At 38.1% G+C, this 16,756-nt stretch overlaps 1 protein-coding gene and 1 long non-coding RNA gene across 3 annotated transcripts in view; one reads left to right on the top strand and one right to left on the bottom strand.

Moving 5' to 3' along the window:
- The first annotated feature begins 6,227 nt into the window (after window positions 1-6,227).
- Window positions 6,228-16,756, top strand: part of LOC139941261 (uncharacterized) — a 31,783-nt gene continuing 21,254 nt past the window's right edge. For both annotated transcript variants that reach the window (XR_011786584.1, XM_071937739.1), the window contains exons 1-3: window positions 6,228-6,333; window positions 10,478-10,664; window positions 11,009-11,188. Coding sequence is in view for 1 of the 2 variants with exons in the window: in XM_071937739.1 (XP_071793840.1) it covers window positions 11,050-11,188 (139 nt within the window). In the remaining variant the exon portion in view is untranslated. The remainder of the gene's footprint in view (window positions 6,334-10,477; window positions 10,665-11,008; window positions 11,189-16,756) is intronic.
- On the bottom strand, window positions 14,249-16,667 carry LOC139941308 (uncharacterized). The gene is made up of 3 exons (XR_011786594.1): window positions 16,079-16,667; window positions 15,214-15,326; window positions 14,249-14,763 (listed from the first exon to the last, which is right to left on the bottom strand). It is a non-coding gene; the product is annotated as an uncharacterized lncRNA (long non-coding RNA).

The following is a 16,756-nucleotide window of genomic DNA, read 5'->3' as shown; positions in this document are numbered from 1 at the left end:
ACCACTTTTTCATTCGATATGAAATAATATAGTATCTAATTTACCTCAATGAGAAAGCCTTTTTTGTAGAAATTAAACCAGTAAACTTAAGTTTTAAAAGAAGAGGTGCCAGACTTATAACAAAAATTAATATAAAAGCATTTATTTTGGCAAAACGTGAACACATGCAGTTCAGTTTTAATTGCACAAAAGCAACTTATCACAGTGTTAAATAATCCCATGTTTAGGTTGATTTCCTAATTATTAAAATAATTTAAAAAGGTTAGAAAACTCCTGCAAACCTGCCACCCCTAATCCCTCACCCTACTGTGTTGACAGTGGCGTAACCAGAGGGGGGGCAGGGGGGGCCGACGCCCCCCCCCGCTCAGAACCCTTGCCCCCCCCTCTTGCCCCCCCATATGAAATCAGAGATAAGTATATTCTTATAGGCCTTATATATAAATCGTTTGAGGCTGCACAAAATGCTGCCGTAAAACGGAAAACTTTTATTCATTATCAGTAGGCCCTATGTGGACTATAACATGAAAAATGCGTGGAAACGCGCGCGCGATCGTATTGGCGGTAAATGTTTGTTGTGGTTTCGCGGTTACAGAGAGTGCAGGATGTGACAAAGTTCTGTTAAATACGTGGTGGTCTGAACGCAGACCAATAGCTCCGTAAACACAAAGTCAGATCATGGAGGTAGAAATTTCTACCTCCATGGTCAGATGCACTACAGAGAAATTTACTACAGCACAAAAATGGCCAGCGAAAAAGGTTGCTTAGACCATTTCTTCTCCTTTGAAGCAAGCGGTGCAATTGAGAGGTAGGCCTATTATTTTTAAATATCCGTTTCGTAACTAAAATGTGATTATTAAACACTAACGTCCGTCGATGTCGGTTTTTTCCCATAACCGATATATCGAAAATTTAATATCGAGTATACTCGATATATCGAGTATTTCCCGCGCGCAAGATGGAAGCCTAAAAACAGCACTTGGTATACTCATGAAGGTAGAAATATATATACCGTAGACTGACAGTTTAATAGGGTTACATTTCAACCTGTTTTTGTCTGATCCCCCGAACTTGTTTGTAGTTCAAACAATTTCAAATTGCGTAGTCCCGCCCCGATTATTTCTGGTTTTACAACAAAGTATGATCGCCGCTACCGCTGGCTTGGCCATTTGGTGAACGCTTACCACAATTCTCGATTCGTGATTGGCCATGATTGGCCGTCTCAAAATGACACAGAGCCTTTGTGAGTTGCGTGACTCGCCGACATTAAGGTGTCAGTTGCCGATGCATTGACGTAGAAGTGTCAATCAAGTTGTCCAACGGGCGCCCGGACTACCTTTACGGTTGAAAATGGTTGAGATAATCATCGAAAAAAATCACTAGAAAGTCCCGCAAAACACAGACCTACCACTCCGCGATCACAATATACAACGCACGCAGCATGCAGTCACATAGTCTCCAATAAAGGCTCGTAGTCTTTTTACTTTGCATTCTATAACAAAGGCAAGAAACATTGAATGCTAGAACGCCCTCTACTGTCGAAATAACGCAGTGCATCACGCGTTACCGCCTTGACCAAAGACTGCACGTGTCTGTGCATGCTTGGGCAAACGGGTTTTCCCCCCGAATTGCAATAACCATACACGCTGGTGTGCACGCTTAAACCGTACAAAAGCATAGTCTTCGCTGGTACGCACGCAATAGCCGCCGACAGCGTGGTCTGTGCTGCGAAGCATAAAGTTCCTCGGAAATGTTAGCTTGTTACCGAAAACAACACAACGTGTAGGCTTTATTTGACCAAAATGACGCCATTACGAAACCTTGGATTGTTAGAAAGATTATTTTACTATATAACGTAAGATTGTTTTCTTCCTTGTTTTGTTTTGTCTTGTTGATTCGGGGAAGTTTTTGCGGGGTGAAGACGCATTGATTTTGATCACATGCGCAATGGGAAGTTGCATCTTAAACAGCCGATGGGGCAGCAGCGGCGGTTTCTTTTGAGGTTTTACCGAGCGCTCGCCGCGGGGTCATGAACTTCTGCGGCGGGCCGGCGGCTGATGGCGAAAACACAAAGAACAAGCAGACATACTTGGTTGTAAAACGTATTTTATTTAATAGGGCAACTCAAAATGATGAAACTACATAACGACGACGGCTTTTCTAATACTCAAACACAGATTTCTTTTAAATAATCGGACACTCTTTTGGTATTTTTGATATCATTTAGGAACATCGAAATTTTCAAAACATCGAAATTATTTTCGATATATCGAAAATCCGATATTACGATATGATTATAAAAGTGATATCGGCGATTTCGATGTAAAAAAAATATCGAGTTTTTGAGTATTTTCGATATATCGACGGACGTTATTAAACACCCACAATTTCGATCCAGTATTTTTGGGCTTACACTTGTTACAATAAGGCCGAGTAAAAAAAGAAACATGTTAAGTGTCTGGGTTTCTCAAAAATAAGGAAGGAGGAGGGGCTTTTTATTTTTTATTTCAAGATGGTCGCCATGAATGTCAAATATCAACTGGTTTTTTTCTGCCGCTGAAATACACAAAACATTAATGAAACAGTTTGGTCAAGGCATTCAGACAAGACATTCAGATTTTTTTTTTTTTTGCTGAGATCATTTAAAATAACCCTTTTTCAAAAAAAAAAAGAAAAAAAAATGTGCATAAAAAAACTTAAGAAAAAAAAAGAGGTGTCCTGTAAAAAGGAAGCGGGCGGGGACGCTAAACATTTCTATTTTTCTATTTTTACTTGGCCTAATATTATTATGTTTTGGGTATTTACACACCCACAAAGCCTAGTTGAGAATACCGTGTACAACTCTAAATTGGTACTTGTTGACCACAGTTGGTAATTTAATCCTTTTATACAGTCAAAAAGTTTTATCTTATACAAAATGACATGTTCTCTACGATTTTGTTGTTTTCGCAATCTTTTGTTACATGCTGACTATAGACTGTTTTAGAACTGCATTGGTGTGTATCAACTATATATCAGTTAACATGTTTAATAATAATCTTGCACTTCTTTGGCCCCCCAAATTTAATCTTTGCCCCCACTTGCCCAAACAAATGAAAATGTCTAGTTACGCCACTGGACAGGCCACAAATAAAGCTTCCCAAAAAACAGTATAGTTAGTAAATGTTGCTCTCGACTTGTAAGTATGTTGACACAAGCCTTATCATTTCACAAGCCTTATTGACTGAATGCCAAGAACGAAAGGTCACAAATATAGGTCAACTAGTCTATTACAATGAGTACACATTCCAAGGTCTTAGAAATACTGTATGTCTGGGAAACCACAAAAGGTGTGGTATGCAAATAGGTGTGTGGTAATAACGTGAAAGTTGAGTATCTGAATATTGAAGGCACGCACGCAGGCTACATGTAATTGTTCTGAATTCCGGGCCCTTTTGGGAAGAGACATTCTTTTCTACAGTCTTCTTTGAAATTGCTCTCCTTGTGTGTACACTGACGTTTATTAATCAGTACAACGGTACGCTAAACCATGGCTAAACTAAACAAGCTGAATGTTCATAATATTGTGACCTCAGTCAGTCATAATTAACTATGGGTCAATTGGAGATGGGAAATTAAAATTTATAAATTGCGTCTGTAGTTCAAATGGTTTGTTTGAGAGTTTTGTTTCGTTTTCCCCCTTCGGATGTAGGCCCATTGTCAGATTGTAGGGCGAATTCAAGAAAAGGCCAACTTCAACTCTGACAAAGCGTTTGCACAGCGGTTATGCACTTTTGACTGGAAAAGATAAATGAAAACAAAATGCTTATTTAATTTACATGAAAAACATTTGTCTTTTTTACTCACGAATGACGACCACTTCAGGGCGGGCCTTTCTTGCCTCCAACCGTCTCAGTCATTTGACAAAGTAGCACTTTTCAGTCTGCAAACACGGCAAAAGTTTACACGGGCAAAACAGTTTGTGACATGTCTTTTGATACTGCAAAGTTCGGTGCGAGCCTCACAACATCCACTCCACAGCCGTAATTCCATGGAAAAGTAATTATTTTCGGCAGAAAATTCTCCTCTTAGTCACAAAACAATCCCCGTTCATGTCGCCAAGTTGAACCGAACAACTCTAGAACACATTTTGAGTTTACAAACCTTTGTTCCTAAAATGTAAAAAATTGAAATTTGGTGGAGCAAAACTGGCACAGATCCTCCGTCGATGAAATTCAGCTAAAGTATGGCGAAAGCACGTGGAAAATGTTGCCAAATTTTCAACCTCGTTGTTAACAGGTGGCGTAGGTATATGTGTGAAGAAAACATAATAATTAATTAATTTAAATTAATCCGCGTCCAAATATTTGTCGTATTCCTGACTATATTTGGCGATATTACTGCACCTTATTATTTAATAATAAATAAAATGTCATTTAAAAGTAGTATGATCGGCGTTTTGTCCCGAAATGTGACATTTGAGTGCGTTTCCACTGCTCTGTTTTGTTTAGGTCGGATAGTAGTGATGCGGTTATTCTGTCAATTTCGTTGAACTTGATTGGTTAGAACTTGTGACGCGTCCCAATGACGTAATAGGAACGGCAATTAGCAGACGATAATCTTGTCACTCGGTGTGAAACAGGTTGTCTGCGCAGACAACCCGTATTAAAGATGCAAGAGAAGTTTTGTCGAAGATTTTTGTAGTGTTTACATTTATTATACGCAACTGAAGCGTGTAGGGGCCGCGTAGGTATATGCACAGAGAACGTGGTATGGTCTGTGTAAGGAAGCGTATGCCTTATAAGCATGGGCTAAAAGTGGTTTAGCACACACAAAATTCGCTCACCAGAATGCGGTTACCAGCCAAAATAGTAATACAGTCACTTGACCAGTTCGGGATCATTGACCGGTTCGGGAACACTTCAACTTTGCAATAACCAAATAGTTATATAACCTCTCATTAATACCACTTTCTGTTGATAAATGTGAAGATTAACACCCATTAAACCAACAAACCCAAAATAAGGTGCCAAACATCACCAGCAAATAAGTTTTGGCTGTTTTCCTGAAGGTTGTCTGCGAAATTTATCATTTTTTTGTTTAAAAATTTTGGTTGAAAAACACTGTTAAAACTTCTTACCTTCAGAATTCGAGTGCCGGGGCAAAAAATATTTATGTAAAATGATAAGAATGTGTTCAAACAAATTCCTGTAAATACTGTGCAGTCATCTTGTTGTTTTGAGGAGACGAAGTTACCAAAATCTTCTTTGGGGGGGCAACTTACCCTTGACCAGTTCGGGATCACTCAACATCTCATTGCGTCAAATGGTGACGCACTAACTTACTAAGCAAGGTAAAATCATACTACTGCAGTAGAAAGTTTATTTAGTTGATTTTGAGAAACATTACTTCAACAAATTTTTGTAGATTTTTTGTTTTGTGAGAAAATTAAACCTGGAGGGGCCAATAATGATTTTTAGGTTCGCTTCACTTTTTCATTTGCCTTTGCTGTTGTTTTGTGGTTTTGTCGTTGGGTTTTTGCGCTGCTATTGAAGACACTTGCATGACATTCACTAAAGAAAGGAAGTCCAAGTCCATGCCAACACACCTCTGAAGTTTCGTGTCCTTGAGAGACAGTTTTATGGATGGGAGTATGGGTTTGCAATAAAGGGCACTCTACTGATTCAGAATAGATTCAACTGATCCTGAACTGGTCAAACCGGTGACGATACTTTTCTTAAAGCCTCTTCAAAAGAACTAATCTTTTTTTGTCAGTGAATACTTGGTGAGTTTTATGTCATGTTTAGGTAAACTGATAAACTTTTTTGTTTAAGATATCAAAGAGATTGCAACAAAAAACAATGTGAATTCAAAAAGTGATCCAGAACTGGTCAAACGACTGTACCATGTCACAAACAAAAAGTTCTGATTAAGCTGCTTTTATAAATCAGGCCCAGGTTGTCTACACTTGTCTCTAGAATAATCTACTTTTCAACCCTTCCCACCAACATGAAAAACTTGCGTGCATTTGCTCAATGACGACCGCAACGTAGCCCTCAGCACGTGAAATCGCAGGCCGTAGTACGCTATTTTGCAATGACAATTAGTGTGTGATTTTTCTCTGTGTGGAAGGGCAACCCGACTATTCTTTTGCAGCCATCTCGTACCTCCTTCTTGCGTTCGACCCCACTTTACTGTCCGACGCGTTACGGAGTAAAGCATAGGTCCGAGGATGTCAATTATTTTCATCAGAAAAGTACATTGACTTTCATTATTTTGACGTTCACAGCGTTCATGAACATTCTACAATATTGAGCGCTGTTGTGTTTCTTCGCTTTTTAAAACCGCTTCAGTTTTGTAAGTAGTTTGTGTTATTTTACTCGATCGTACAAATACGTATGGAATAGTGACTTATGACGCTTGCTAGGCTAGGGATAATTTTCATGTGCAATGACTATGGCATTGCAATTTGTGTAGTCTGAAAAACACTGTTCAAATTCAATGCATGTATCCTGGTGTCATGTGTTTTCAGTAGGATAACAGGAAAATTGTTCACTTAATCAAAAACTAATTTTTTTTTTTTCAAATCATCTATCCAATTTTTTAACATTAAAGCCATTGGACCCTTTCGGTACAGAAAAAAAAAAAAAAGTTCACAGATTTACAAATAATTTACAGGGTTTACAGAAGGTAATGGTGAAAGACTTCTCTTGAAATATTAGTCTATGAAATGCTTTACTTTTTGAGAAAACGGTAAAACAATATAAATTCTCGTTAACGAGAATTACGGATTTGTTATAAACACATGTCATGACACGGCGAAACGCGCGAAAACAGGAGTGGGTTTTCCCGTTATTTTCTCCCGACTCCGATGTCCGATTGAGCCTAAATTTCCACAGGATTGTTATTTTGGAAAAGTTTCCGTATGGCGCCACCACTTTTTCATTCGAAATAAAATAACATAGTATCTACTTTACCTGATTGATATATCCCTTTTTGTAAAAATGAGTGAAAAAGTGGTGGCGCCATACGGAAAGTTATCCGTTATTTTATATATAAGTTGTGATACACGAAGTGTGGGACTTGGACAATACTGTTTACCGAAAGTGTATAATGGCTTTAACACTTACACTTCATGGTGTGTTGAAATTTTTCAAGTTTTGGTTAATACGTTGCGAGAGACAGTCCGCCATTAACAGTGCTTGTGCATGTTTTCACACCTTTCATTGGTTGGTATTTTATTGAATATTCAGAAGCTAGTATGGCGTGCAAAATAAATCAAAAATATTATTCAATTACTACTTAACAAATTTAATTACATTTTTGTCCAAAGGCATTTTGGCTACTATATTAGAATCCAGAGATATCATAAGGCATGAAAGTAAAACACCCCACCCCCCCTTGAAACACACACACTTCATAACAATCCGTTTTCCACCATTTCAGGAGATGTTTGGTTTCAGGAGATAAGAAACCAATCTATGATATTTTCTCTTTAATGTAGACTTAATATTTATTACGCTTATCGGAATTTATTACAGTATTCAGTAAATCAAAAAAAAAAATTGGGGTCATTTTCACTTAAAATATTTTAATATTTTCCCCATATTGGCACACCATAGAATCCCAAATAGTAACCACCTCACGTGATCCATCTAGTGACTAAAGCAGAATGAAACTCAATCTAGCAGATAGTAATTTTGTTTTGAACATTTGAGGTTGGATGATGTTTCTTTGACTCATTTGAATGTTGGCATAATAATGTACTAGTGATTAGTACCAAAAATCAATCATTTTATAAATGTTTGAGCATAACCAACGACAGGAAACTTTTTTCTCAGCATGATTAAGTCTGATGAAAATACAGACTGTGAGTAAACTGCATAGCTTCTGTCACTGGTGCAGCTTGCACAATCTCGCGGTAAACGGGAATCAAAGTTTGGGACCGAAAACATATGAGGGTCGATAACGTATGACGCTACGATATGTACAGTTTTTGCCGTGCATAGATCGGAACGTTGGTTGTGTGTGACAACCTGGGACATTTTTTACTCTTTCGCTCGGGGATCTGGTAAGTTTTTGTCCCTTTTCTTCAAATTATTTCCTCAATCATTGAGTCAATGGTGTTTTGATTTGAGTGATAAATAGGATTTATTAGACATTGAGGATCGAGTTCGTGTTCCTAGGCTAGCTAGACCATTTCGCCCTGCACACATTGTGAAAGCTTCGTATCCTCCGGCTACTCTATCGGCAGGAGGGTTACGTTATCGCAACTAAACTAACTATATAAGATTCCCCTGTGAGCCTTTAGGGGTCTAATATTTTGGGCCTACTTTAACTTAATGCTATACGTTTTTTCAAGTCAACGTTGATAGGTGAAAGTTTTACGACCGTTACCCAGCAATAGCTTTAGTTTTTTTTGTGCTACACTACCAAAACATTCCCTACATACACAATTACATTCATAATGCTTGTATTTCCTTTTTGTTGAGTGAAATTAAAAAATGATCGCCAAAAAATGCAATTTTCTGATCGGTATTCACTGTTGTTTTTCTGCTGTCGGACAGTCACAGTAGGACACCCAGTAGGAGGGTTGACTGTATTTTTTTAGTAGTGGCTGAGATAAAATTGTCAGACAGTAGGAGGGTTGAATGTGTACAGTGTGGACAGGGTGGATGCATTCACCACATAATATCATTGCAGGATGGCAAAATTTATCATTCCAAACCTTTAAAGGAACGTTACAGAATTGGTAAGAAACAAAAATCGTGAATATCTCAGATTTACATAAAACTTACACCGTTACGGTCTAATCATGATTATAGTAGAAAACATCCCTTGAAATATTTCTGTTCTGTCTGAAATTTCATATTTGATGAGAAATAAACAATGAAATTTCGCGTTCGGAGTTCATTTTTGGTTCATTTTTGTTTCGGCATTGATACAATGCAAGATTTGTAATCGGTTTTCTCTATTCTCTCGTGACCCTGATGGCTGATCGATCTCAAACTTCTACAGTTTATGTATATGGTGAATTGTGCTTACATTGCTAGCAACTTTTTTGCTAGCATAACCAATTCTGTAATGTTCCTTTAAAGATAGGTAATTGTCAAAGACCAGTCTTCTCACTTGGTGCATCTCCACATATGCTCATATAGCAAACTTGCGAAAATTTGACCTCAATTAGTCGTCAAAGTTGCGAGATGAAAGAAAAAACACCCTTGTCACACAAAGCTGTGTGCTTTCAGATGCTTGATTTCGAGACATCAATCTTATTCTGAGGTCTCAAAAGCAAATTATTTCTTTCTCAAAAGTTACAATACTTCAGAGTCAGAGGGAACTGTTTCTCACAAGGTTTTTTTACTACCAACAGGTCCCCATTACTCATTACCAAGTAAGGTTTATGCTAATAATTATTTTGCCTTTAAGTTGGGATACATCTAGATATTTGAGACAGTTTGGCTTTGATGATACTAGTCTTTGTGAAAAATATGTAAACATGTAATGTTACTTTTTAATTTAACCACTTAACCACTGGGTTTGAATCCTATTTGTGGCACTTGAGCATGGAGTTTTTGCTTCATCCTCTGGAAAAGACAAAAGACTGCTTTTGGGAGCAAGTTGTTCATCTTGCATCCCTTATACTTTGATGCTTTGCATAATATAGTGCCCATACCTTAATGTTTCTCTTTGTTGCAGCGCCTTGAATACTTTATTGGTAGCAACACCCCTTTCACAGAATATTATTTTTATTTTGTTTACATTTAGGCTAGCTGCAACCCTTCAGGGAATGTGCTGCTTAGCACATTTACTTCTGCAAAGGCATTGGTTAAGAACTTTCTGATACCGATAAAGAGACTCTCTGTTTGTCCAAACGACCACATTGTGTTTGATGGAAAGAACTGTGACCTAGAACAATGCCCTATCTTAATAATTACATACATTAAAAGCATGATATACTTTGGGTAACTATCACAGACTAGTGTCCTCACTTGGTTTATTCCAACATACGCACAACAACAAACCTGTAAAATATTGGTTTACTTGGTCATCGTAGTTGCAAATAAACAATGAAAGAAGAAAAAAACACTTGTTGAATAAAAGGGTAATGGGTTTGCTTTCAGATGCCTAAGATAGGTTAATGCCTAAGACTACATTTTCGAAGGGGGTCGTGCTTTGCTAACGATGCTTTCAGATGCTTGAGAAAGGTTCATGCCTGAAGCCTTTCTCAGATTCAACTTTGTGAAAAAAATACCATTTTTTTCTAAAACTACATAACTTCAAAGGGGGCTGTTGCTAAAAAAAAAATTTTATCAACTGACATACCCTCGTTGTAACGATTCCCTATACATGTAGTTGTTCCAAGTCAAAAAATATTTGGAAAAAAAACCCAAACATTTTGCAAATTCCCTTTGACAAAAAAAGAAATGAGATTGGATTGAATATTGCCTCTTTGCAAACCATTATTAAGTCGTTGGCTTTTCCCTTTTTCATTTGAAAGGTGCAAGGATGGTACAAAGGTTCTGGAGAAGGACTTTTCATATACACCCCTTATCCCAAGGCCTCTACATTGGTTTAACATCCTGGCTATTACAAGTATCTTACAGCAATACAAGTCAGTGCCAGAACAGTATCCATTGAATGACCTTCACATGTCCCCTGCCTGGATGAAAATGGACATGCAAAAGGTATAATTCAGTACTGAATGCCTGATATTTTGTGTTTTTTCTAATCCTTTTTTAAACTTTTAGGGTCGTCTAAACTCTCTTGAAGTAAGCTGTAAGCCCATACAAATAATATTTATTTTGTGGAGTATAGTCGGGCATGCAAATGTAACTTCACCAAAAAGAAGAAAATTACAAAATTTAAATGGTTTTTGTATAGTATTTTTGAACGGCAAAACTGAGATTAAAAAAAAGGATATCAGCTGATCCGAGGAAAACTTGCATGGACCCTGTGTATGGCTGAAATCAGGTAAATGTTGTACTTTGGTCAAAGTTTTTTTATTTATTGTAATTTGTATGACATATAGATGGCGTTTCCAAGAGAGACAACCGCTGCCTGACATTCAAGATGAGTGCAGATTACTTCGACCCTTTTAATCATCAAAAGGTCCAGTACAGTATGTGTCCAGTGCTCCTGAAGTGCATGAACTTCAATTTGCTTAGCAGTGACAAGATTGGCAGGATGCTTCCGTCTTCCATAGTACCAGGTATATATAAGTTTTGATAACACATTGAAACCATCCAAAGGATGATGTAAATAACATTATTATGCTACCCCCTCCTCAATCTTCAATCAACAGACATAATGGAGCAGATGCTTCAGACTGTTTGCTAAACGGTTGAAGGTAGAAAATGTTTCCAAAGCATTTGCAAAACGGTTGGGAGGATTGTTTGTTTCGTGTAGTTATTTCCAAAGTGCATTTCTGAGTTTTAAAAACAACACTGAGGCCTTATACAAATTAGCGGCTACGGCAAGTATTGAAATATAGTATATTCTATGTATCAACCTCAGCAACAGTTGTAGTCGTAGCTGTAGTCGCCAATTTGGATATATATGGACTTTAAAAAAAAAGCTAAAGTCGTGGCATTGCTCCAAACGTCAACTATTGTTCTGGACATCCAATGGCCATAGAGGGTAAATACCTCAGACAGTTTCGCTATTCCTATTGGTGGAGAGCGCGTCACGTGGGGTGTTTAAACGGTTGATAAAGATACAGCTGTTTAAGACCGGCTGGCTCCATGTGTTGGGTGCGTAAGCTAATGTTCGCCAATTTAAGTTACGTGGAACGCAATTCATAGCAATTCGTAATGTGTGTTCAAGCGCGTATACACACCGACCGATCCAAACATTTATTCAATAGTTTTTTAAAATTTGAAAACCTCGCAAAAATAACAAGTGTCAGAAATTGTGTATTTGTGAAGTTATCTCGCTTTTTAACATTAGGGCATTTATGAATGGGAATATAGAAGTAGTGACTCGTTATTAAACGGCCGTTTAAGACCTCGCAGGGTCGTGGCTGACGGCAACTGGCTGTGCAATAAAACCCTTGCCTTCGGTTCAGGCCTTTGTCACATGGCCATGACCCTGCCGGTTGTAAACAGCCGTTTAAGAACTCGTCGGCTACTCTTTTATTTCCTTAGTAACAGACAGCAGCACCAGTGCAAGCTCCTCTATTTATAAGAAGCGGAACAAAAGTTGGGCAAATATTTGTGTGAGTGGAGGAGTGGCTGTGCAGAGTAATCTTTAAAGGTGGACTATAACAGATTATTGATATAGCCAATATTACTATTTTTGTACAAGAAATGTAAAATAAGGACTGATATTTTAGTAGTATTCAATAAAACCTTTACCTTCATGCAAAAAAAACACAAATTCGCGCGGCGTACTCCGACCCAGAAAACTCAGTTTCGGCAAAAGCCGGTGACCCACGAACCATTCATACACAGTGTGTGACGTCACACCACGTACCGAAGCTCTGTACACAGTGTGTCAGGTCGATCGTGTGCGTGCATTTTACATGTACATTGAATGTGGAATAACATCGGACACTATAGGCTGCATTTTTTTGACACAAAAAACAGCGAAACTGTCCGATGGCAGCGGGTCTTGGGAAAACCACAGTATATATGAGGAAAAGGCATTTCAGGGAGGCACTTCAGAGGAAAGTGAGGGCTCTAGCGATAAGGGGAGCTCACCGGACGAGAGAGAAGCCGAAGACGTGTTATGAGTACATGTAGTTAACCAGCCCGGAGACGATGATCGTCAGGCCGAAGACGATGAGCCAAACCCTGATGATCGACGGCTAAAGACAGACTGGTAAGGCCACAAAACGTTTCATGAATTATACTGAATGATGCTTCGTTTGATCAGTTTATTTCTGCTCCCAAAAATAGTTGAAGGCTATCCTTGACTAAATTAAAACATGAACGAACATGATGGACAAGGTTTATTGTTTACCTCAATTCACGTTATAATACATGTATGTGAACAACACATGCACTGACTTAGGCAGTAGAAATGTGAGGGGAGGGGTAATTTTTGTCTTGCGTTTTATACTTTGTTGGCAAAATTCATACATTATCAATTTAAACTGACATTGTAGATAACCTGTGTTGTTGTTTTTCTCCACAAAGTAACTGCGTGGTGGTTGACACATGTGCATCTACACAAATATCTCATGTACATGTATGTAACTGCTACTTTAGATTATGATTGCCTTCTGGCATGGGTATAGTTTTAAAGCAATTCAGGTACACACATGCAATATTAACACTTCACTATGCAACCCACAAATCTGTTGTTAATAATTTTGTATGAATTCTTTTGTTAATAATTTTGTATGAATTCTTTGTTTTGTTTTACAGAAAACACTGCAGTGATGATTATCAGCAAGTGGTGAGCTTAGGACTATCTTGTCCGTTCAACCGCTGCCACTGACATCATGTTTGATGGCAGCAACACGAAGGACGTTTCCAAACCCTCGTGTACAGTACAGTGGAAGGATTTTCGTATCCACCAACGGATTAGGCAGCTTTGCTTTGGTTTATTTGTCTTCAGTCGTAACAATTTTCCAAGTTATAATGATCCAGAGGGAGTGAGAAATAATTTGATAAGCCATAATAATTTACGTATAAATGTACATGTATATTATTTCATTTTGTTCCTTTCAGATGGGTGGGTGGTTCAAATTGATTAATTTAATTTGAACCACCCACCCCTCTGAAAGACACCAAATGTAAATTACTATGACTTATAAAATTAGGTGTGTGGTTCAAATTGATTAATTTAGCACTTATGTGCAATAAACTTGTCCCCTGTTGTCAACAATACACTATGATTAACATGGTAACAACATTCAACTTGGTTAGCAGAAATATAAAAACAAAACAAAAAAACAGAAGCCATGTACACCTCCATAATAACGACAACACTAAAACTGTATGTATTTGCAAACGACAATAGTTTATTTTTGAGTTTAAAATATCAAAATTGAAAAAAGGTTGCCTAGGGATAGCGAAATCATCTGAACATTCCATCATCAAAAAAAGTTAACTATACAACCCTGTCAACGCCCTTCCCCCCCAAAAAAAAGAAAACCTAAGCCATGTTATGTACCTAGTTAGCTGTGGTTCTCTTTGTAAATTGTAAATTAAGTTGTACATTAAAAGAATATAATAAAATCATTGTGTACAGACCATGTCAATCTGTTTTTAAACAAAGTTGATTGTACTACCCTGGTTACCCCCCCCCCCCCAAAAAAAAAATATATATAAAAAATAAAATAAAAACCCACATCAATGTGTACAAGCTTGGGCCCAATTTTATGGATCTGCTTACTGTAAACAAAGAATCGACACTTGCGGAAGCAGGAAATTCTGTGCTTACGTCAAGCGTGTTTCACAGGTTACCAGCAAATTTTGCCTTTTGCGGGTCATGGGTGCATACTTGGTTTATACCAGGCATTCTACGCTTACAAAGTATTAAGCGCAGAAATTTAGCCTTTGGACGTAAGCAGAGAACCGTGATCATAGCGCACATTTTGGTGGTGAACAGATCCATGAAATTGGGCACAGGTCATTCTTTCTTCAAACAAAGTTGAACCCACTACCTTTGAACCCCCACCCCCCCCCCCCAAAAAAAAGCTGTTGCATCCTTTTCCGGTTGGTGAAGGTTGATGTCAATGACACGGGGGTTACACATCAGCTGCGGATGGAGTTGTTTTCATGTCTTGTCACCCTGCTGACAATGAACAAGTGCATTGTGCATGCATTCTATGCCTATCTGTTTAATGAAAAATAAAAAACAAAACCAAATAATCGTTATGTGGGATTTCTTGAAAATTTACAAGGCAGAAATACAATCTCGGAAGGTTTGACGTAACACCATGTACTGACAATCTCTCTTTGAGTTGGCGTAGTTTTAAAAAGAACCTTACAGGAGTTAACGCAAAACCAGTACAAAAGGAGTCCACATGCAACAAAACCAAGGGGGCAGGTTTTCTTTATGTCAGATAGAAAACATGACCTCCAACCACCCCCCTCCCCCAGATCTACACCTAGTACAAAACTGTTCAGGTACAGATCGGGTGGGGGGGGGGTGTTCTTGCGATTCAACACCCCATCCCCCCCCCCCCCTCCAACGTGAACAGTTTTCAAAGGGGCAGCTGAAAAACTAAAAATGAAGAAATCATCTGATCCTCTGAAAATTTGCATGCATTTGCCTACTACTTACCTAAAGTGCTATTGAGAATCTTAGGTCTCCATTTCTAGTTCTGGCTAGCATGTCTCCGTACTGCATTGTCTTCGTCCTGCATTCTCATTGTAGTGTAGAGCTGCGAGTTATTTCTGTACAAAAAAATATAAAAACAAAAAATAAATAAATAAATAAAAAAACTAGTGCTGAAAAAGAACTGGCCTTATTTTACAAATGCAAATATAGTAAACACTCCATAATTAACCGTGCCAAGCCAATAAACACAGCTATAGGAAAACTTCAGACTAAACTTCTCTGGAATTGGTAATTCCTGAATTAGGAGGGAAAAATTCTGAATGACCATGGATGGGCAATTATATGGATGGGAGTTTGAACATATTTTTGAGCTGTGCCTTAAAAAAAAAAAGCGAACAATTCTTAGGCAGCTTTGGCAAAAACAATGTCCAGCAATCCAGTATCGACCAATATAAATACATGTCCAGCAATCCAGTATAGACCAATATAAATACATGTCAGCGAGGCCAATAAACTGTTAACTGTAACAATCAACTTTTTAAATGGATTAATATAGTGTTCACACATGGTTGAGCATGAACATGCCAGAAAGTGTAAACCAGGGCATAAACATGCCTAAAGCTCTTGGGTGGCTACATGGATTCATCACTCAACAGAGTCAATACACTATGTAGCTATTTTATGGTAGTCGGGTCAGATTCAGAGCATGATCTAATTTGACAACAAGATGATTGTTCCTTGCATGAAAAGGGTAGAGATTGTTTACTATTTTTCTTATTACAATTACATGTACATGTATTAGGCCTGAATTAATAATGGAGATAGTTTCTCAGTAGTAGATTTGTAAAAATTATTAACAAGTACTTACCAGGCTTTTCTCCCTCTCTTTTCTGTAATGCCATTTGATTCTTTTGCTGTTCCACGGCCACTTGCGACCAGGGCCACGGCAGAGGGACCCCGCCGACGTCGTAGCATGCACAAGCAGCACTGGCTGGGGCCTGGTTGTAGAAGATCCCCCTGAATTCTCTCAGTGCTTAGAGGTTTAAATTTCGGAATCGATCCAGGCTTCTTACACAAACTTTGAAACTTCTAGTGCATCCACAAACAACCAAATAATCGGCAGTATTTATAGCTGATACATTAGAAACAAAAAGCTTCGTAGCACACACGCACGCCTATAGTGTGGATGAAAATGCATACACAACACACGGAGTAACATGGCGTAATCTTTGTTTACTCTCGTTGCTTCATGGGTATGACATCACCATTTTTTGACCGCGTTCATGACGTCCGCTGGTTTACAAATCCGCTTGGATTTCAGTGTTGGTTTAATAGCCGGGAACCAGTACAGGGCGGGAAATTTCAAAATCGAAGAATCGAGGTCAAATTTTTTCGGTCAAATTGTAGCAAAATTATTTGGAGAAAAACATGACCACAACAATGAATTGATAGCTGAACACAACATAAACAAGATCTGATAGTGATTTTAATGTAGGAGTACCATTATAGTCCATCTTTAAAACTCAAATCCTGTTTTTCTTGATCA

Source organism: Asterias amurensis, chromosome 1, assembly GCF_032118995.1.
Source record: "Asterias amurensis chromosome 1, ASM3211899v1".
Taxonomy (NCBI): domain Eukaryota; kingdom Metazoa; phylum Echinodermata; class Asteroidea; order Forcipulatida; family Asteriidae; genus Asterias; species Asterias amurensis.
Note: the sequence above shows the minus strand (reverse complement) of the source record. Positions and strands in the feature narration are given on the sequence as shown.